At 34.7% G+C, this 24,570-nt stretch overlaps 1 protein-coding gene across 3 annotated transcripts; it reads right to left on the reverse strand.

Moving 5' to 3' along the window:
• Window positions 1-1,924: 1,924 nt before the first annotated feature.
• LOC142233120 (cleavage and polyadenylation specificity factor subunit 6-like) lies at window positions 1,925-24,277 on the reverse strand. Of its 3 annotated transcripts, none has more exons than XM_075303915.1 (6): window positions 23,827-24,277; window positions 23,514-23,756; window positions 17,729-18,202; window positions 4,951-5,103; window positions 3,923-4,746; window positions 1,925-2,756 (listed from the first exon to the last, which is right to left on the reverse strand). In XM_075303915.1, the coding sequence occupies exons 1-6, from the start codon at window positions 23,881-23,883 to the stop codon at window positions 2,480-2,482; spliced, it is 2,028 nt and encodes a 675-aa protein (XP_075160030.1). In that variant the 5' UTR covers window positions 23,884-24,277; the 3' UTR covers window positions 1,925-2,479. The 3 variants fall into 3 exon arrangements, with proteins under 3 accessions (XP_075160030.1, XP_075160029.1, XP_075160031.1); XM_075303914.1 differs by having other exon boundaries at window positions 4,951-5,106; XM_075303916.1 differs by lacking the exon at window positions 4,951-5,103 and having other exon boundaries at window positions 23,827-24,276.
• Between the last annotated feature and the right edge of the window lie 293 nt (window positions 24,278-24,570).

Raw genomic sequence — 24,570 nt, forward strand, 5'->3', positions numbered from 1 at the left:
TTTGCTACCGACAATTTCGCGAGAGGTGCATACCGGCCTTCTCATGAAAAATTTTGTTCATAACAGGGTTGTAAAAAGCATTTTTTGGGAGAGATGTTGACAACTTTTGGCAGTAAATTTATTACAATCATTATGTGTGTAAAAGTTTTAAGAGATCTGTATATAACCAACAATTTATTTGAGGAATATTTGGGACAAATATACCAATTTTTAAAAACGATTGTCTGGTTTAAAATTTGTATACATTATGCTACTCTACACTCTATAAACAACCCGTTTTTTGTTGTAGACCTAAATAAATCTTTGCTACCGACAATTTCGCGAGAGGTGCATACCGGTTAGTATAGATCTGGCTGGGATAGATAACTCAATTTTGTGCCCTTTATGCTAACTCCATATGGAGAAAACATCTATGAATTTTCCTCTTACAAATTGAATCATCTCTACTCTCACTGTACATCATCTTTTCATATAACTCCTTTAATGTTATTATACCCTGCGCCACACTGTGGAACAGGGTATTATAAGTTAGTGCATATGTTTGCAACACCCAGAAGGAGACGAGATAGACACATGGTGTCTTTGGCAAAAACGCTCAGGGTGGGCTCCTGAGTCGATATAGCCATGTCCGTCTGTCCGTGAACACATTTTTGTAATCAAAGTCTAGGTCGCAGTTTTAGTCCAATCGACTTCAAATTTGGCATAAGTATGTGTTTTGGCTCAGAATAGAACCCTATTGATTTTGAAAGAAATCGGTTCAGATTAAGATATAGCTCCCGATATGGACTAATACGGTCCCAGAAGCCAGAGTTTTACCACAATTTGGTTGAAATTTTGCACTAAGAGTACAATTAGTATTGTAGTCAAGTGTGCCAAATTTTATTGAAATCGGTTCAGATTTACATATTGCTCCCATATATATCGTTCGCCCGATTTACACTCATATGACCACAGAGGCCAATTTTTAACTCCGATTTAGTTGAAATTTTACACAGGGAGTAGAATTAGCATTGTAGTTATGCGTGCCAAATTTGGTTGGAATCGGTTCAGATTTAGATATATCTCCCATATATAGCTTTCGCCCGATTTACACTCATATGACCACAGAGGCAAATTTTTAACTCCGATTTAGTTGAAATTTTGCACAGGGAGTAGAATTAGGATTGTATCTATGCGTGCCCAATTTGGTTGAAATCGGTTCAGATTTAGATATAGCTCCCATATATATGTTTTTCTGATTTCGACAAAAATGGTCAAAATACCAACATTTTCCTTGTAAAATCACCACTGGTTAGTCGAAAAGTTGTAAAATTGACTCTAATTTTCCTAAACTTTTAATACATATATATCGAGCGATAAATTATAAATAAACTTTTGAGAAGTTTCCTTAAAATTGCTTCAGATTTAAATGTTTCCCATATTTTTTTTACTAACATTGTGTTCCACCCCAGTGCATTAGCCGACTTAAATTTTGAGTCTATAGATTTTATAGAAGTCTATCAAATTCTGTCCAGATCGAGTGATGATATATAAATGTATGTATTTGGGACAAACCTTTATATATAGCCCCCAACACATTTCACGGATGTGATATGGTATCGAAAATTTAGATCTACAAAGTGGTGCAGGGTATAATATAGTCGATCCCACCCGACTTTAGACTTTCCTTACTTGTTTTTATTTCGTTGTGTTACTGCAGTAATGAAGCAACACGAAATTATACATTTATATCTGGCGTTTTCTTTTCAATGACTCTATTAATCAAGTTCCTTAATCTAAATTGTCCATAAAGCTCGAATAATAATTGTAAAATTAAAAAAGTAGGTAAATTACTTTTGCCGACACCTTCGCACTTCCACGGTGCTACCCAAGCCCACTGTAATTTTGTTATTATGAATGAAGATTAAAAATATTATTTATCATATTTTTTGGTAGTTATCATGTTTATATATATTTATTATTAAACTGAATGATCAATTTACAAACATTCTGTGTAGTTGTAGTTAGAGTGTATTGAATTAAAAATAAGAGAGAAATTATTGTTGTTTGATGACCGGTTTTAAAATTCAGTTATTCAAGTGTGAGATGTGAAAAGGCAAAGAAACGAGAAGTTGTCTTTTTTCTATTTAATATAGTAAGACATTAAAAAGGCTACAACACTTTTTCACTTATTCATCACTCTTAATGAATTTTGATCGATAGTCTAATTTCCAATATGTGTGTATTTTATTCCTCAGTTAGTCGGAGTAATGGTAGTAGAAGTCTCTTGTCTTCATCTTGTACATATATATGTATGCACTTCTTCTTGTTTCATCATAAGAACTTATGACAATCATAGGGGTTTGTTTGTTTTGCTTGATTGGGTTCCTTATTATATTTGTGTATCGCCAATGATTGCATATCATTGGTTGAAACACGGATCAACATCTCTTGTTGTAAATTATATATAAATTGTTATTATGTAATTGTTTAGTAATGTCTAGTGCCGAGAACGATGCTCTCTATCCCTTTCACGCTCACGATCGCGGTCACGATCACGTTCACGATCGCGATCACGTTCACGTTCTCTATCACGATCTGATGATCGATAACGTTCTTCGTAATAACTGCGTTTTGAAGGAGCTTCGGCGCCAACATCCCCACTTGCTGGTTCTGGAGTTTTACGTGTTCTCGCTGATCGGCTGGAACTGTCGTCTCTGTAATGATCGTTTGTACTGGGACGTTCACGTTCTCGGCTTCTGGAACGATCTCGATATCTACAAAAAGACAAAAATTGGAATGGAAAGTTTCATTGATAGGATAACGATTAGATAACTTAATGTAACATAACCTTAGCTTAAGATATGTCATAAATTGTTTTAAATTTTTTTATGGCTTCTCACGATCTCAATTTGAACATTTATTTTTTGCATATTACAGGGTAAACAAGCATGCCTTCAAATATCTGTTGACATGTTAATGGTTCATATTGAACCACTGACACCACTTGTAAAATGTAAACTTCTTTGTTGAAAGTGTATACCAAAATGCCATAGGGAAAACTTGCGACGAATCATTGACCGGTGTAGCCTGGACAATTGTGTAACAGAAGTAAATGCACAAAGTGGATCTTTTTCATCAAAATCGCAGATGAAAAAGGTCAATTTTCGTTAGTTTTTATGTAAAGTTTGGCATTACCAGAGTACTATGATGTGTTGACAGAACGCATATCCCGATTATTGCTTCGTCAAGAAATAAGCATCTATACTCTAATAGAAGTTTTTGGCGCATTTTTAAGGTTTTAAATGACAAAAGAATTAATTAATACGATACATATGATATTCCCTAAAACCGTGGATTCTAACCTCTCATAGATATCCACTAGAGTATGACGTTGAAGCTAAATACAATGCAATTCATTTCAAATCCCGCAATGTCGTCGAACGATACAATGCCGTCTTGAAAAATAGATGCAGGTGCATTTCTGTTGCTATGGAACTGCTTTTACAAATTGAATACTTACATTTTTGGTCTAATTCCCGTATATTTTTAGGGGAATTAATCCCAACATTTGTAATTAATATCCCTCTTTTGTTACCATTTGTAATATTAAGTTTTTCTATTTCGAAAATAGTTTAGAATAAAAGGAACAGTAAAAGTGAAAAAATCCCCAGATTTTATTTAGAATAAGGAAACCGGGAATAGGAAAATATTGTTGGGTGATTTTCCTGGTGCAGTCTCCAGAAACTCAAGCCACAATTTTAATTCAATTGTATTTTTTCTCTTCAAAAAACAACGTTATATAAACATGCGAAATTGCTTTTCATCCCTTTTTAATAAACTAATGATCCGATAAACCTGAAAAAATTCAGGTTTACTACAAAGATCCGCTTTGCTCTACCTCTATACTATATTATGCAATATATGTATAGTAATTACTTACCCTCCAGCATCACGATCTCGCTCTCTTTCACGATCACGTTCTCTTTCGCGTGATCTCTCACGATACCGCGATGATGATCTTTCCCGACGAGGCCGCTGACGATGAGATCTTTCTCGGGATCTTGAACGTTCACGCCTGTTATAACTTTTTGTTTCGATGCCGTGTAGTGTATCCTGTAAGGAACTTATTAAAATCTTGCATCGTTCATCATGAGCAACTTTCGATTGTTTGATTAGTGAGATTGCTGTAACTAAAGTCTCGATTGCGCTAGAATATTCACCGGCTGCAGCATCTGAAACTGCTCTAGCTATTGCTGAACTGCTGACGGTACGATTTCGTCCCATAATTTCTTCAAATTCGGCTTCGTTAAGTTGTGGACCCATAGGTTGGGGATCGGGGAACGTTTGCGGTTTTACAGGGCCAGGTGGCCCTGGCCAAGGGCCACGTGGCGCACCTTGCTGGGCGAAATGAGGAGGTGGACCATGTTGCGGTTGCATATTCATACCTTGCTGTGGACCAGGACCATGAGGTGGGCCACCGGCCATAGGTGGACCACCAGGATGTTGAGGAGGACCACCAGGTTGATTAAAGAAGGCTGGATTAACATGTGGGGCTGGTCCAGGACCACCATGTGTCGGAGGAGGGCCTCCGGGACCGCCCATTTGTGGAGGTCCACCTGGAGGTCCCCTAGGTGGTCCTTGCATATGGGGCGGGCCCTGCGGAGGACCTCCAGGCGGACCCTGGGGAAAACCTCCATGCATTGGTGGTCGCCAATCGGGCCGAGGTCCACGCATTGGCATCCCACCCCCGGGTGGTCCCTGAAACTAGAAATATTATCAATATTAATAATTATCTTTCTAATACACTCTTCATTGTCTGCTTGTTTTTGAGATCAGAAGTTCCCATAGAATTTTGAAACATTACAATCGGTTATTATCTCATTATTCTGAATGCTTATATGCTATTAACAATTAACAATCTGAATGGAACAGCACTAAAATTATAAAAAAAAATATTTTCATTTTTACCATTTGCGGTGGACGTTGGGGTGGTCCATTGAGCGGTCCAGGCCTTGGACCATTAGGCCGCGGTTGTCCAGGCCATTGAGATTGTTGACCAAATCGGGGAGGTCCTTGCATGTTTTGTTGTGGAACCATTGGTGGGCCCTGATGCATTGGTGGCTGCTTTATGGCGACGTTGGTGTTATGTATGTAGTGTTGAGATTTGTTTTAAGAATTGTATAATTTGTAATGTTTTCGTTTTATTTATTTATTGTTTAAGTAGTTGAATGGAGAAGATGATGAACATGGAACAAGAGATAATAGAATAACAGTAGTAACTAAATCATAAAATTAATTATAAAATTCAATAAAAAGGCTTAATAATTTTCTTTCTAGTTACTTATATTAGAACTATATATACTTTATTGCATTTGATTTTATTATACTTATTGTTAATCTCGACTAACTACATTTACAGGCATATAAACGAAAAAGTTTAACAATTCATTAATATAATTTAGTGGTCAGAAATAAATAAAAAAAATCGTGTAAATAGTAATACTGACGAAAAACTTTTGCAATTACAGTGCACTCGCGGTAACGTGAACTAATTAAAGCCGAGAGAGTTTTATTCGGGAGTTTTACACGTTCTAGCTTGATAGTCTTTTATTTTTGTTATTAGTAAAATTAAAAACTTAATTTAATTTCATGAAAAAAATTAAAACAAGTGATCGGAAAAATATAAGTAGGTATGTAGTTATAAAGCAATTTAAATGAATAATTTAAATTCAAGAAAAAAGCCAAACTGGATCATTAAGAAATTTCGTAAGTGTATTTGAAATTGTATTTGACATTGTGAGTCTGCCTTTAACGTAAAATTTCATGGTTTTCAGCGTTACGGAGTAGTTAGTGTAAGAAAAAGCGTGTTCACGTTACCGCGAGTATACTGTATATATTTCCTATATAATTAGTTGAAATATATTCTATACAAACGATGCTTATTTAATCATGTACACAGAAAATAATATCACCAAAATATTTCGAATCAAAAAGATGGATAAAGTCGTAGTCAATTAAAAAATTAACTGACGAATTATCTTTTGTATCAAATAAAAACTTTAATCAGATTGAAAGATATTACGTTTTTAATTAAAATATTAATTGTTCAAATTAATATTTTATGTGGATATAATATTTAAAATTAAAAATATAATTGAAAATTTTGTTAGGATATAATTGGTTTATGAGACATTAATTGGTTCATTAAATTTTTGCTAAAACCAAATAAAATCCAACTACACTCATAGAAAAAAGTCTGCTGAAAATAGCAGTCGATGTCTGCTGTTATATTTTTGTACTTCAGGGCCTAATGAACAACAATTTATAAAATTTTTAGGCCATAAATTTTTCCCCAAAGCATATTTAAGAACCAAAAGTAGTTTTTGGTATATTTTTGCAATGTAATATATTTACAAGCTCCTAAATACTATCAGCAAACATTTAGTTTGCTGTTATAGGTCAATTCGATAAATATTCAGATTTTTGGTCAAATACTATAGATATTCATAAAATATTGTTTTAATTATGTTAGGATAGTTCCTAAGTTGACATTTTTATTTGATTCGGCCAAAATAAAACATGTTTTGGTGTAATCGAGCTTAAAAAATAGCAGGAAATGTTTGCTATTTCAGCAAACAGTGTCTGCTGTCCCTTTTTCAGCAGATTTTCTGTTGTTTTAGCAGACTTTTCTGCTGTCCCTACTAACAAATTTCTTTCGGTGTATAATAATAATTTGAAAATACACAAGAAACTGCTAAATCATAAGAACTCTTATAAAATTACCAAAAAATATATTTCACATTATAAATAATTAAATGATATCCTTAAATTAACGTTAGTTGAGCTTTGTGATAAAAATCAAGTACAATTTTATTGAACAAAAAAAAAATAATTGAAAGTGGCAAAGATATCAGTTAATTTTTAATCATATTAGATATTTTGATAGAATAACATAATTCCAAAGAACATAGGTCATGGGTATGGCTGAATTAATTAAGCGTAAGGATTAAATGATTAGAATCGACTTTTCTATTTTTTCAACATTTGAAAAGGTCCAATATGGTCACTAACATTCATGCAAAAATTGGTCCATATCGGTCGATAATTATATATAGTCTCCATATAAACAGATCCACAAATTTGAACTGCGGAGCCTCTTTGAGTAGCAAATTTCATCGGATTCGATTGAAATTTGGTACCTGATGTAAGTATGTAGTCTCTAACAACCATGGAAAAATTGGTCCATATCGGTTCATAATTATATATACCCCCATATAAAACGATCCCCATATTTTAATTCTGGCTCTCTAATTACCGCACAAAAGTTCATATGGATTCCTAATTATTTTTAGACTACGTAATTAGACGTACTTAATCTGCGTTTTTTATCTAATATATACACCGAGTGCTGCCCGATTCTATGCTTAGCTCAATGATATGCCGAGTCCGAACGTCGGTCGATGCCACCACCTCAACATTAACAACGAGCCACTACAATGAAATCCTTTTGCTACTTGGGATGTTATATGGGCAGTGGTGGAGGTGTAGAAGAGAATGTGAAAGGCAGACTGAACAGAGCCAAACCACCATAAAATTTCAAATTCGTAATTGTGGAATTGAACAAACGAAGAATCCATAACAAGACTGATAACCAGACGAATATGGAAGTGGATAGGACACACACTACGCAAATGTCCCAAATGTTCAATCGACTATTTTTTGTGTTGTAGTAAGAAAATGAATACTAATGTCACGTACAGGGAGCATCGGATTAAAACAGCTTCCAGAACGCTCATGAAGTATAATATGAACCGATAGCTACCAATTTTTACACATGTAGTTGTTAGAGGGCATGTGTTGACATCACGTACCAAATTTCAACCGCATCGGATGAAACTTTCAGTCCCATGAAGGCGAAGCCGAATTTTTAAATTCATAATTTAAAAGAGTTTCTATAGCATTCTTTTAATATTAACATATTTTATTGATCAAAAACGTAAAACAGCTTTACTACTTTTGCAGCACTTTAGGACTTTTACCATTCAAAATACCATAGTTTGACAACATAATGACTACATGATGACGCCAATATCCGGAAAACCATTCTCGGTGAATTGACCAGACAAAATGAAAGAGGTATATATTGCCCAGAACATTGAACCAAAATTAAAATAATCAAGAGTCTCATGAACAGTATTTATTGGCCAGGACAAAAAATTAAAAGTCTCATGTACAGTATTTCAGATATAACGCCACCAGATATCGGCTATATATAGGGCCAATATTGGATTGCCCATATCCGGAAAACCATTATTGGTTAATTGACCAGACAAAATGGCAGTGGTATATATTGGCCACGACATAAAATCAAAAGTCTCATGTACAGTATTAGAGATACAGCGTCACAGATAGCGGCTATATAGCCCCGATATTAGATCGCCCATATCCGGAAAAGGTGAATTGGCCAGACAAGAAGCCAATGCTAGATATTGGTTAGAACAAGAGGTATGCGCGTGAGTAAAATATCACTCACGCTCATTCGCGAAGAAGCATTTTTACTCACGCACATACACGCACGAGATGTGGGTAGGAATTCACACTCACACACATTCACGAAATAAAAATCGTACTCACGTACGAGGAACATTTTAAGCCTCACACGCACGAGATGTGGGTAGGAATTCACACTCACGCACATTCACGAAATAAAAATTGTACTCACGCACGAGCAGTATTTTAAGCCTCACATTCACGACAATTCTAGTGATTCACGAATATATTCAGGACACGACAATTCTTGTGACTCACGAACATTCTCGTGATTAACTAATTTTCTCGTGAATGGCGAAAATTCTCGTGACCTATGGCAATATTCGTGATTCACGACAAATTTCGTGAATCGATGCAATTACTCATGAGTAAAGAACATTTTCATAATTCACGACGGATTAGCAAAAGTAAAATATGGTTCACTAGCGAGCCATCAAACAATGGACGCTATTAAAATGTTCATAAGTGTAATTTTTTTATCGTGAACGTGGAATTTTTCGTGAATGTGATTTCGAAGAAATGTCCATTCACGAACAGAATTTGATTTTGACTCATGCTCACGCACGACATATTTTTTCCCCATTCACGCACATTCAAGAGTTTAAATTTCATTCATGACTCACGTGATTCACGTGCATCCCGAATATCTTGTCACGCACACACTTCTAGTTTGAAAGCATCACCAGACATAGGCTTTATATAGTTAAAATTCTATTACTCGATTTTGAAAAAATATGAAATTTTCAAAAATATCCAAAGTAAAAATATCGGCGTACTTTCCGATTTGACAAAATATTGCATTTAGGAGCTTTTAGGAACGTTAGAGGTCTAGAATTTAGTATTAAGTTTTATCGATTGATTCAGTCTTTGATTTTAGTCCTAACTCTTTTTATTTTAAAGCAAATTTAATGTATTTTCTCTATGATGAGTATGTCTGTAACCGTATATGGTCGTTTAGGCTTGGTTTTAAAATGAGTTAATTATATTAAAAAAATATATTATCGGTTCTTGAAAATAATTTAGTTACCATTTTTAAAACTAAAAATTTTACATATTGTTTATTATTCATGAAGTGCAAAAATATTAAAACAAACACCAACTGTATATAAAATCCCATAGCATTTAGTTTTGGTAAATGTAACATATATGATTTCGCCCTTTTTGAGATTCGTAGTTATCCCACTGTGTCATGATTTACGAATTTGCAAAATTCAAATTTTGTATTCCCAGAAACTGTTCGATGTTTTCCTTTTGACTTTTATTACATTTATATTGACCAACCAATCAATGAATACACAATTGTGGGGTTTCTAGACATCTAAGGGGCATCCAATAACGTCCATCCGAGCTCGATATTAAGTGGACTGACAACTCTGAATGTTGATACTTAGGCTGTTAGACCAACTTCTAACGAAGCGACGTATTTCAGCCACAGGATGTAAGCAAACATACAAAGGTATGTGAACAGAGGCACTCCCCAAGGAGGAGTTCTATCACCTCTTCTTTGGAATGTTGCTATAAAAGCACACGTAGTCGGGGGAAAATTCCCATCCACAATCAGAGATATTACACAGAGAGCCCTTCGGATGACTGAGAAATGGGCAAATGAGAATGGTCTTGGGATAAATCCTGCAAAGACAAAACTAGTCATGTACTGCAAAGATCGCAAAACTCGCACGGTTAATCCCATATCCTTAGAGGGTATTGAAATTATCTTTGGTGAGTGTGCAAAATACCTTGGCGTTATTTTGGACAGGAAGCTGAACTTTAAGCATAATATTGAAGAAAGGGCGAGAAAAGCAACGGTAGCTAGCCACCGTGGTGCAAGGATTAGCATGCCTTGCACACACAAGGTCGTGGGTTCGGAGCACCAAAAAGATTGTCAGCGGTGGATTATCCCATCTCAGTAATGCTGGTGACATTTCTGAGGGTTTCAAAGTTTCTCTAAGTTGTTTCACTGCAATGTGGAACGCCGTTCAGACTCGGCTATGAAAAGGAGGTCCCTTGTCATTGAGCTTATCATGATAAGAGAGAAGTTCACCAATGTGGTATCACAATGGACTGAACAGTCTAAGTCAGCCTGATACATCGGGCTGCCACCTAACCTAACCTAACGGTAGCTTTGTACTTGTATAAAAAGGCAATAGGAAAAAAGTGGGGACTAAAAGACAAAAATTGTACATTGGCTATACCCGGCAGTGGTTACACCTATAATGCCATATGGCGTTGTAGTCTAGTGGCCGGCACTTCAGCCGACAAGTTTAGTAAAGTTCAACGCATGGCTTGCTTGTGGCGCATTCAGTAAGACAGGGACATATTCCCTTAATGTAATGCGGCATAATGACCTTTAGAGATTTTGACCAAACAGTCAGCTGCAACAACGACTGTGCGGTTGCGCGAGCTATCGCTGTGGTCGAAAAAAGGGTACGCACAGTTCGGTTCTCAAAATAATACCAGACCTGCCAAACGTAGTGGATTACACTCTGGCGAGGCCGCTTTTCGACAATAAGTTTGAAACTCTAATTCCCAACAGTGAGGCGTGGTGCACACAGACGTCAAATAGATTTCTACACTGATGGACAAGTGGGCTTCGGAGTATATTCTAAAGACCTGAACCTTTGAATAGCGAAAATATTACCTAATCACTGTAGTGTTTTTCAGGCTGAAATATTAGCAATAAGAGAGGTGGCAAATTGGCTGAGGGGTAATGTCCCAACAAATGTTGGCATTAATATATACTCTGACTGTCAACCTGCCATAAAATCCTTGGATTCCGTGTTCCTTAACTCGAAAACGGCCGACGAGTGCTGTTAAGAGATTAACGAGATGGCTGAGCAGTACAATATTCACCTAATATGGGTGCCTGACCATAGGAGCATACCGAGGAACTGCGAAGCGGATGAGTTAGCAAGGCGAGGAACTACCTTACATATTCCAGGGGAACTAGAATCTGTTGGTATGCCTCTGGCTACCTGCAAGCGTGAGAAGGCTGTTATGATGACAAATGTCTGATGGGAGAATTGCAAGGGTTGTAACACCAAGCAAATATGTCCCCATTTAAACTTAAACCGTACACTAGATATGCTAGTGTTCTCAAGACATCAGATTTCACTCCTGATTGGCGCGAAATATAATGACTACTGTATGAGCTGTCAATTAAACACCTCTTATGTGTGTCCTGCATTTTGTGTAAGGCGTAAGCGAATTTTAGGGGCATATAGCTTCAGATTACTGGCGGACCTGGAAAACGTTAACTTAAGCAGTCTGCTAATGTTTGTGGAACAATCTGGTTGGTTCAACAGAAGAAAATAATCGAGAAGGTTCAACGGTTAAAACTAGAAGCGCCCATATGTAATAGGTACTTTTAGTTAATGTGGTCACAATGGAATGAATAGTGACCCTGAAACTTAATCGGGCTGCCACTTTAACCTAACCTAACCATACAAATTCCTTGGTTTCCATAAAATGTATACAAAATAATTTTTTCTTTGATTTCCCAATGATTTTCTCGACCTTTTTTGTTAGAATAATAAATCAGGGACCGTAAATAACAGTTATCCAGAAAATGTTAACTCAAAAACTGTTCATGTTAGAGTCAACGGAGACCTATACTGTAAGAAGCTATTTCAGAATCTATGTAAAAAACGTTCCCAATTCCAAAGTTATTCAGATTTATTTTTCAACGTAAAAATAACAGGTCGGATGAAACTCAGAATTAAACTCTCTTTAGGGAGTTTTATTTTTTCCTTCAGAAAATAACTCTTTTTCAGTTTTATTTTTTCCGTCATAAATAAAACTCATATTCTTTTTTTTTCTTTCTTTTTTACAGTTTCTTGCTTAATTGAGTCCATATAAAGTTTATATTAATTAATTTGTTTAATTCAACGAACATATTTTTTTCCAAACTTTCAACGGAACGATTTGAACGCATAATGCCATTTGAATTCGATTTAACTTGTCTGCAAGAAAAACAAGTATATACGGCCGTAAGTTCGGCCAAGCCGAATCTTAGGTACCCTCCACCATGGATTACGTAGAAACTTCTACTACACAGAAAAAAATATCACCAAAATATATCCAATTAAAAAGTTAATTGAAGTTGAAATTTTTTTCAATTAATAAATTAATTGATACAATTAACTTTTTAATCATGATAGAAACATTAAGTTAATTAAGTCAATGATTGAAAATTTTAAAATTTTTAATTAAAAAATTAATTGATACAATTAACTTTTTAATTTTTAATTAAAAATGTATTTCAAACAATCATTTGTTAATCCAAATAAAAACTCTAAGTCAATTCAGAAAGTAATTAAAAATAGTTACCTTTTTTAATTAATAAATTAATTGAGTTTTGCAATCAACATCAATTAAATTTTTAATTGAATCAATTAAAAAATTAATTGAATTTTTCTGAAAAATCAATTAATTTTTTAATCAAGAATTTTTTCTATGCCCAATTAAAACTGTGATTGATACTATCATTTAAGTGATTGAAGACATTTCAATTAAAAAATTAATTGGATCAATTAATTTGGTGATTGAATCAGAAAATTTTTTTTTGTGTGTAAATCCACAATCGAATTACTTGGGTTGTGGTATCTTAAATCGTTTTCTAAATTGTGAGTTAGTCCATACGTGGTAGAGAGCCACAATTGAAATATGGGGTTCGCTTATATGGGGGCTATATAAAATTATGAACTTGATATGGACCAATTTTTGTGTGATTGGGGATCGATTTATCTGAGGGCTATATATAACTATAGACCGATATGGACCTAGTTAGGCATGATTGTTAACGGCCACATACTACCACAATGTACCAAATTTCAACTGACTCGGATAAAATTTGCTTCTCCAAGAGGCTCCAAAACCAAATCACGGGATTGGTTTATATGGGGGATATATATGATTATGGACTGATATGGACCGCTTTTGGCATGGCTGTTAAATATCATATACTACCACCACGTACCAAATTTCAACCACATCGGATAAATTTTGCTTCTCCAAAAGGCACCACAGGTCAAATCTGGGGATCGGTTTATATGGGGGCTATATATAATTATGGACTGATATGAACCAATTCCTGCATGGTTGTTGGATACCATATACTGACATCACGTACCAAATTTCAACCGAATCGGATGAATTTAGCTCTTCCATGGGTCGCCGGAGGTCAAATCTGGGGATCGGTTTATATGGGGGCTATATATAATTACCGACCGATTTCGACCTATTTATGCATGGGTGTTTGAGGCCATATATTAACACCACGTACCAAATTTCAACTGAATCAAATGAATTTTGGTCTTCCAAGAGGTCCGGAGGTCAAATCAGGTGATCGGTTTATATGGGGGCTATATATAGTTATGGACCGATGTGGACCATTTTTGGCATGGTCATTAGAGACCATGTACTAACACCATGTACCAAATTTCATCCCGATCGGATGAAATTTGCATCTCTTAGATGCTCCGCAAGCCAATCGGGGGATCGGTTTATATGGGGGCTATATACAATTATTAACCGATGTGGACCAATTTTCAGCCGGATCGGGTGAAATTTGCTTCTCTTAGAGGCTCCGAAAGCCAAATCGGGGGATCGGTTTATCGGTGAACCAATTTTTGCATGGTTGTTAGAGATCATATGTTGACACCATGTACCAAATTTCTGCCGGATCGGATGAAATTTGCTTCTCTTAGAGTCCCCGCAAGCCAAATTTGGGGGTCCGTTTATATGGGGGCTATACGTAAAAGTGGACCGATATGGCCCATTTGCAATACCATCCGACCTACATCAATAACAACTACCTGTGCCAAGTTTCAAGTCGATAGCTTGGTTCGTTCGGAAGTTAGCGTGATTTCAACAGACGGACGGACGGACATGCTCAGATCGACTCAGAATTTTACCACGACCCAGAATATATACATACTTTATGGGGTCTTAGAGCAATATTTCGATGTGTTACAAACGGAATGACAAAGTATAAAAAAAGTTTCGTGAAGTAATTACACTGTTTTACAAATTGTAATGATCAGATCAGCGGTGAACTTTGAAAAATGACTTTTATATAAAGGCCGTTACTATGTTTCCTTTTCACGTTGAAATTTTCGTGGTTATTAAAATAGTTTAATTTAAAGTAGAGAATTTAGCCCCATTGATACGAACGTTCTTTGTCGTCCAGATTTCATCAAGATTTAACAGTAAAACTGTTTGTTTTCATGTATAAATTTGATGACTTTAGAAAAAGTAATGGCGACAATAAATTGATTTTCAACTCGAAACCGAACCGAACATAATACCGGCCTTAAGACGGAACTTCTGAAAGAGTTTTTTTCTGAAGGAAAAAATAAATCTCCTAAAAAGAGTTACATTTATGACGGATAAATAGAACTCTATTTTTTTAAAAGTTTCGACCTTTTATTTTTAGGTTGGAAAGTAACTGTTTTACATGAGGTTTTCTAAGTCACAAACAACGAGTAAAAATAACTTTCGATAGCTCTTATAACCGACGCGGTCCCTATAATAAATTAATGTTTCTTCAAGCTCAGGTCTTTTTAAATATTATATTTATTCTTCCCCAATATTTCGTGGAACATTATTCTTTTATACATTTGGGGTGATTTCCTTTTTCAGAATGGAAACGATTTTCCCATGGACAGAAAAAATAAATTTCTTCTATTCATAAGAAAGCACATTTATAGTTCTACATTTGAAAGGGGTTTCCAACAAGGTAACTGATAGATATATATCAGTTACCTAGAGAGAAGTTCACCAATGTGGTATCACAATGGACTGAATAGTCTAAGTGAGCCTAATACATCGGCTGCCACCTAACCTAACCTATTATATGTAGAAAATTGTATCAAAAATGAAAGTAAAATTCCCGCGGTTGTTATTTATTTTATTTTTTGTCATATAAATATACTTTCATATTGTAATTAAAGAATTAATACATTATATATGTAACTTCTTATGAAAACCAAAGTTTAAGCTGAGGTGGCCAGTAGCTGCTGTGGTAACGCGGCTTGCTCTTCTTTGATGCGACCCTTCTTGACGCATTAATTGAAAAATTTTTTGTTTGCAATTTTTCTGAATTACATAAAATTATATATCCCAAAAACAACTCAATACTTTTGCAAAATTATATTTTTTCGTATATGGTCATTTCGGCTTGGTTGCAAATTAAAATAAATAAATAAAATGGGAAAAACATGAAATATTGGAAATCACTATTAAAAAATATACTTTGTATTTGTATGGTATTTTGATAAAAGGCACCAGTAAGATACTTAAAATGTAGGACATTTTGTTATCTTTCAGGATAACAAATATCTCAAGTAGTTTCTGAGAAGTCTAATATGGCACCCTTCATGTCTATACTCAAAAAATGGGGTGTTTACATATGTTTCTTCCTTGTGTTTCTTCCTGAATTTTGTTTTGTTGACATTTACAGCCATTACATACAGCTTGGTTGGTTCAATATATTAGGCAATATTTGGTTGTATAAAATCGCAAAGTTTCTAAACTAAACTATTATTAGGATATTGATTTTTTAAATCCGTCAAATATTGATAGTAATTGATGTACATTCTATTGCAAAATCTACCAAAAGGCCAAGAATTCTACCAATCAAAACCTACATTTTTGGTAGAATTCCGCCAGCTGTACAAGTAGAAATTAATCGAAAATATTATGCGATTTGAGTATTCTATAATAATGACATGTCCTCTGTAGAGGGAATGAGTAGAGAGAGAGAGTGATAATATTACAAATATAAAATATCCAACAAAAGTAAAATTGTATAGCTAAAGTTTTAATATAAAAACAAAAAAAGACATAGCGAACCCCCAAAAATAAAATGTTCGATTCACTGTAATTTTGGTTAAATTTTTATTAGAGTATTTCAATTATTCTCTTAACAAAAGTCAATTAATGTGACACATTACTTTTGCATTTAGACTGTTTTACAGACAGTATGCAACAACTTTATAAGTGGAAGACATAATTTTCATATTTTGTGGTAGGCAATAGGCATTTACACAATATCAAATGCCTTTTTGCCTTTGTTGAAATCATGACATTATATTTACTTTTTATAAATTATTCTTTTTTTTTTTATAAATACATACATCACTGATATTTACATATTTGTATGTGTTGTTGTATATAAAAAGATATGTATGAGTGGAGAGATAAAAATGGAACAACATCATGCATTCTTAAATTTCTAGTTTATCAATTAAGAAATACATTGTATCACAGTTTGAGATTTCAGTATTGTAATGCCTGTCTTTGGTTATTTCCATTAAGACAAACATCACTAGGAGAAAAATAGCAACATTTGAGAGAAAGAAAAACATTGCGAGTTATAGATACAGGACGACTTAAAAATAGTTTTTTAGAAAAGACCTTATCTATTTCATATTCGTTTAGTATTTTAACTAATCTTTAATATAAGCATCAAATAAACATCGCAAGAACCGTCCATTGTACAAGAGTTTAATACAAACTAGCGACATGAGCTATATTTTCGATGAACAATATGTTCAATCCTATCACTTTAAACAGCAAATTAATTTGTTTTTATATATGCTTAAGTTTTGTTTGGATTTTTAAGACAATAGCGAATAGCTTAAATTAAATGTGTATATGTGACTAGATGTAATTAAATTAGGAAATCGACTATCATGTAAGTTATATTGTAATTGCTCTGAAGTACATCATCAGTGTTTATTTTATCAAGGTACATTATTTGAACATAAGTATTTGTAAATTCAAAGATATTCAAAATGTATGAGAATGAGAAATGAACAACAAAAATGAACTCATAGGATTTTATTTTTTTTTATGAAACTTAAGGCATTCAGAACAATTGAGATAATGTTAAGGATATACAGCACAAAAACTAATAATAAAAGAAATAATAAGGAACAAAAAAAAAGGATATGGACAAGTTGATTGAAGAGGAAACCATAACCAATTAAGACAATAGATAATATAGACACAAATAAATAGAAAATTTTATAGTTAGAACAAACAAATACAGTGTCGTTTTCTGTACGAATAGAGATCAATCAGATTCAATTTGCATAAAATTCATATATATTAAACTACCAATAATTATTTATAATATACAAAAATAAGTTATATTATTTGGTACTAATACATTTGCTAGCTAATAACAACATACCTGCATTCTTGGAGGTCCCTGGCCCACTGGGGGCCCTTGTGGTGGCATATGTTGCGGTCGAAATTGTCCAGGTGGCATATTTGGGTTCATTGGTAAACGAGGTTGATGACCTGGAGGTACGCCTTGGGGCCCACCCGGATGTGGTGGCATTGGCCCGCCTTGCATCATATTTGGTGGAGCAGGTCCTCGCGGTGGCCCATTTTGTTGTGGTGGTGGTACAGGTCTCGTTTTTTGTAGACTCTCGAATTGATTTAAAGCCTGCTTTGTTGGATATGTAACAACTGGCGCCTGGCCATGCAACTCCTTCTTGGGTAGACGATCCAATACCACACGTAAGCTATTTTCGGAACCCAATGAAATGACACTAAAACCTTTTGACTGACCATTGGCTCTGTTCTCGAAAAACTTGACCTCCTGAAAGTCAGGAACGCCGATGTCACGCATAACGTTGGCAATATCTTGATCGGTTGTCCACTAAAATATAGAAATACATATCAATTTAATTATCGTTATTACTAAATCACGCTTTGCTATCATACAAAGGAAGCCCCAATAAAGGCCTATTTTACATGTATTGTAGTAGATACCTACGTATGTATGGAATATATAAGACAACAGCTTAAAAACTAAATATATTGAAGGGAAACAGATATTTCTATATTGTTTGTGTATGTTATGTTATTTAGATTAGTTGCAACAAATGCGAATAAAATAACAAACATTGTATTACTCTATTTTCTACTATACACCTGGTTTCCCTCTTCTAACCTTAAAATTGTGTTATTTTGTGAAAAAAAAGAGATCATGTAAAGGGTGATTTGTTAAGAGCTTGATAACTTTTTTTTTAAAAAAAACGCATAAAATTTGCAAAATCTCATCGGTTCTTTATTTGAAACATTAGATTGGTCCATGACATTTACTTTTTGAAGATAATTTCATTTAAATGTTGACCGCGGCTGCGTCTTAGGTGGTCCATTCGGAAAGTCCAATTTTGGGCAACTTTTTCGAGCATTTCGGCCGGAATAGCCCGAATTTCTTCGGAAATATTGTCTTCCAAAGCTGGAATAGTTGCTGGCTTATTTCTGTAGACTTTAGACTTGACGTAGCCCCACAAAAAATAGTCTAAAGGCGTCAAATCGCATGATCTTGGTGGCCAACATACCGGTCCATTTCTTGAGATGAATTGTTCTCCGAAGTTTTCCCTCAAAATGGCCATAGAATCGCGAGCTGTGTGGCATGTAGCGCCATCTTGTTGAAACCACATGTCAACCAAGTTCAGTTCTTCCATTTTTGGCAACAAAAAGTTTGTTAGCATCGAACGATAGCGATCGCCATTCACCGTAACGTTGCGTCCAACAGCATCTTTGAAAAAATACGGTCCAATGATTCCACCAGCGTACAAACCACACCAAACAGTGCATTTTTCGGGATGCATGGGCAGTTCTTGAACGGCTTCTGGTTGCTCTTCACTCCAAATGCGGCAATTTTGCTTATTTACGTAGCCATTCAACCAGAAATGAGCCTCATCGCTGAACAAAATTTGTCGATAAAAAAGCGGATTTTCTGCCACTGATTTTGGTAATAAAATTCAATGATTTGCAAGCGTTGCTCGTTAGTAAGTCTATTCATGATGAAATGTCAAAGCATACTGAGCATCTTTCTCTTTGACACCATGTCTGAAATCCCACGTGATCTGTCAAATACTAATGCATGAAAATCCTAACCTCAAAAGAATCACCCTTTATTTTCATCGACTAGCAATTTTATTTGTAGACAAACATATAATTTCGTCAGAGGTGTGAAATGTTATTTTTATTAATTTTTAAGGACATTTTTACAAGTTGTAGTTATTTGCTAGAAAATTTGGTTGTAACCAGGTACAGAGAAGGACTCACTAGTATAAGCGACAAGTATGTTATAAACGTAGACGTAGATAGTTCAATTAGTTGATAAAGTAAATGAAAATCAATGGACTTCCTACTTGCAGAGATTGTGCACATCCTCCGGGTAGGATTGTAATGGGAATAAACGAGTCGACTAAATTAACTTTTTTAAATTCATAGAAAATTCGCATTCGATTTTTCAACTTTCTCGTTAATGTTCGATTATTTATTTATTTATTCTTTCTTTACGTATCCAACAAGAGTTTAAAAACAAGAAAAAAGTAATATAAATAGTATTTATAATTTTAATTAATGAGTACACAATAATTAAATCAATTAACAAAAGCCAAATTAAAATTATAAAAAAATAAAGTTTATTAAGGAAAGAATAAAAAATAAGAAAAACCGTAAGAAAACAAATGAATTAAAGAATTAAAAACTACTCAAAATCGATTAATCGATTGTGGTCACTATAAAATCGTTTTTGACTAACATCAAAAGTTGAATTCGTCGATGACTAGTCGTATTTCAAATAATTCAAAAGCCGTTTGGTCGATTTTGAAGATTACAAAAAATCGACTTTGACTTTATTGACAAAATGTCTATTACTCAATGACAAATGGCTTAGGAAGAGCATCCATTTTTTTACTGGGTACCTAATAGTGTACACATATCTCCAAAAGTCTAGATATTTCAAAAGATATGTATCTCTACATATTCCAAATGTACACACAGATACACGACCCTCCACAATGTTTGGAGGGGCGTGTAAATTCTGATTATAATATATATAATATATTGATTATTCCTGGGATTGTTGAATAATAATTTAGTAATTAATGTCTTATTTAGGACTACAACTTTCATATAACACGAGGTATACCAATTTAACATATTGGCATATGTGGTGAATTTATTCAATTTTTTCAGACTGTCAAATACTTATATCATGTACTTTCCAATATAATAGACGCAATATTTCTCTGATACTAAACAAATAAAAAAAAATTTAGTCTTAAATATGTTTCATTAGTTTCATCTTCAAAAGATAGTTCGAGAAGTCAAACGTTATTAAAAAAAACCGTAGAGAAATCCATAAACTACGGGATATGTACAAAAAAAATGGACTGTTGCTTTATAAACCCCAAAATTGTAGGCAACAAACTGGAAAACATGAAAAAGGGGTTTCAAAGTTGGTACTATGTTCTGTTTTCGCACTGTTACCTTTTAAAATGAATGAATTTAGATATACTATGAAATGTTTCCAATTTTTTCCATTAATGATTTGGCAAAATTTGATGGAAAGTTTTGGTGGAAACACCGAACACAATACCCACCTTAAGATATGATGAAGGGTTTATTGTGGACCTGGTTATTATTATTGTAGCTTCTTACAGCCATGGCTGTGGGGTATGACTGTAATTGCGCTGCAACTTCCAATAATGAAAATTAATCTTTGTTTTCTAGAAGGTTAGACAAGACAACCCTCCACCATAAAATTGTCTATTTCTAACATTTCGAAATATCGATTTTAATTTTTTTTTTTTCAATTTTAGCTTAGGACAATATAGCCATATCCATTTGTCTATACATTTCACGCTTGAAGACATGTCACATCTAACAAATTTGTGATATAGAAGCACTCACTTATAAAACGATCTTCTTGATTTCTTAAGTCCTTAGATTAGACTAGGTTAGATTGGTTTTGCCAAAAGATTTAGCATCTTTTGCCAGTTTGCCATTTTCATATGATTTGGCAGAATTTGGGGTCCCTTACAAATATGTAAAAAATGGCTCCTGTTAGTCCAGGTTTTGAAATAGCCTTACATAAACTGATTCTTGATTCCACATTCGAATTAGTGGTTTTTTGTTGATATCGGATTTTTTTTTATATAATACCCATATGTCCCGTAACAGTATTTTACTTCTTAAACTTCTTGAAGCCGAATAAATATGGTGAAGATTGTTGGTATCTGCTCATATTGTGATGGGACCTCTATAAAAACTTTTGTCATGATTTTTTTTTTTCGAACGCCCCTTCCGACCGTGAGGGCCTTGTCCCCATAACGTAGGGACAGCGTACACACCATGATCCGAACATAGAGTAAATCGTTTATAAATAACAAAAATAAGACAGGCCCCAAATGACTACCCTGAGGCACACCCGATGGCACATAAAAACACCTCGAATAGCAATCCCCAAAAGACACAATCTGCGCACGGCACTCAAGATACGACGAAATCCAAGTCAAAACTGTACTGGCCAATCTAATCCTATCCAGTTTATATATCAACAGCTTATGATTCATCCGGTCAAAAGCCTTACTAAAATCGATATAAATAACATGAGTCTGATTCTCAACAACAATAATGATATAATTTTTTTATTTTATTATTTTTTTTAAGTAAAGGGTGATTCTTTTGAGGTTAGGATTTTCATGCATTAGTATTTGACAGATCACGTGGGATTTCAGACATGGTGTCAAAGAGAAAGATGCTCAGTATGCTTTGACATTTCATCATGAATAGACTTACTAACGAGCCACAACGTCGAATTTTCAGTGAATGGGCCCTAGAAAAGTTGGCAGAAAATCCGCTTTTTTATCGACAAATTTTGTTCAGCGATGAGGCTCATTTCTGGTTGAATGGCTACGTAAATAAGCAAAATTGCCGCATTTGGAGTGAAGAGCAACCAGAAGCCGTTCAAGAACTGCCCATGCATCCCGAAAAATGCACTGTTTGGTGTGGTTTGTACGCTGGTGGAATCATTGGACCGTATTTTTTCAAAGATGCTGTTGGACGCAACGTTACGGTGAATGGCGATCGCTATCGTTCGATGCTAACAAACTTTTGTTGCCAAAAATGGAAGAACTGAACTTGGTTGACATGTGGTTTCAACAAGATGGCGCTACATGCCACACAGCTCGCGATTCTATGGCCATTTTGAGGGAAAACTTCGGAGAACAATTCATCTCAAGAAATGGACCGGTAAGTTGGCCACCAAGATCATGCGATTTGACGCCTTTAGACTATTTTTTGTGGGGCTACGTCAAGTCTAAAGTCTACAGAAATAAGCCAGCAACTATTCCAGCTTTGGAAGACAACATTTCCGAAGAAATTCGGGCTATTCCGGCCGAAATGCTCGAAAAAGTTGCCCAAAATTGGACTTTCCGAATGGACCACCTAAGACGCAGCCGCGGTCAACATTTAAATGAAATTATCTTCAAAAAGTAAATGTCATGGACCAATCTAACGTTTCAAATAAAGAACCGATGAGATTTTGCCAATTTTATGCGTTTTTTTTTAAAAAAGTTATCAAGCTCTTAACAAATCACCCTTTATATACTTCTTTTAGACCACTAAAATGTACACATACATAAGTAAGATAATTTATATCGGTCCTTTTTTAGTACCCTCCGTCAAACAATATTGACTCTACTCCACAGCCCTGATCGCTGCACAAGTACTACTTATCCGGCTCAAACTATCTTGATTGCAAAGATACAATATTTCATTGGAATTTTAAGTTAAAATGGATGGTGTAATTTTTTTAAAAGCTGTCAGAAAAAAAAATGCAGCACAATTAGCGCAGCTCAAATATACCTCATTGGAAAAACTTGCCTTCCCGTGATACAAATACACTCCTAAAATATTGCAATATTTTTCATCTTATATAGTTGAATTTAACTAACTATATTAGGTCTAAAACATTTGTTGTTAGCAACTAATTTTGTATATTTTATTGTAATCTTGTAATAATTATTATATTATAAGTGTGTGTAGTTTGCGATGGGCAAATGTGCTTATTTTTGCAGATGTTCTTATTCTTCTATTCACCATTCAAAAGGAGAACGACGACTACTACTTCAAAACTACTATGTGCATTAATGAAAAATACTCACCCAAGTTAGGTTGCCTACGTAAAGCTGAAAACGCCTGCCAGCTTGGTTAGGAGCCAAACTACCAGCACCTTGATGGTAGACTCCATTTGAACCGGCGTTTCCAGCACCTCCTTCTGGCCCATTATTTCCAGAGCTGGGACTGTCACCGCCAGAAGATGGCGCTATTACAGCACCACTACTTGCCGTCTCTGGTGCTCCACCGATATCATCGTATAAATCCACTCCATCGGCAGCAAATTCATCCTATTTATGACAAGAATAACTTTATAAGCTATCCTACAGTTGGAAATTTCCCACAATTGAATATATTTACTTGATTTTGTGTATCTAAATCTTCAGCATATAGATCCAACACCACGCCGTCGGCCATATTGGTTTGAATTCCCTATTTTAACCAAATATCAAAATCAATTGCCACCAACAAACCAACTGCATACGTTTATTCGGGTACTGTACAATATCTCCAAATATATTTTAGATGATAATATGCAATTGTCCACTTCTCGTTTTATTACGCATACATACACGCTTTTTTTCTCGAACACCGTAACCGGTGTACTTCTGTAGGCTTTTTCCTTATAATTCTAGATTTTTGACGGGATTTCTTACTCAATATAAAATTTACTGGCTTTACTTCAACTTCTCATATGTTTTATACGAAAGACTGATTTTTCCAAATTAAATGCCTATGTTTCAATATTCCTTCTTCACAATCACCACTCAGAAACCATGAAACTTTTAATTACAAAAGCGTTCCATCGTCTCGCTAAAAAAATTGACAAGCTCAAATTTTTGAGTCTTTCGACATTTTGAACGGCGGTTGGAAGATGCAATCGGCTACGAACAAAATTTAAACATTGACTGCGACGGAAGCTACTTTGAGATGTCAGCATTACATCTGCACCTTTACAGGAAGATGGCGCCTTTTTCTTGCATACCCAACAAACACAAGGATGAGCATTTTTCAAAGTTAACATCATATCAATTTGATAGTGAATCACATCTTCAACATTAACAGCCTGTTTCTGTATGTCGAACGAGCTCTATCGATCGACTG

The sequence above is a fragment of the Haematobia irritans genome, chromosome 4, assembly GCF_050003625.1.
Source record: "Haematobia irritans isolate KBUSLIRL chromosome 4, ASM5000362v1, whole genome shotgun sequence".
In the NCBI taxonomy this organism is placed as follows: domain Eukaryota; kingdom Metazoa; phylum Arthropoda; class Insecta; order Diptera; family Muscidae; genus Haematobia; species Haematobia irritans.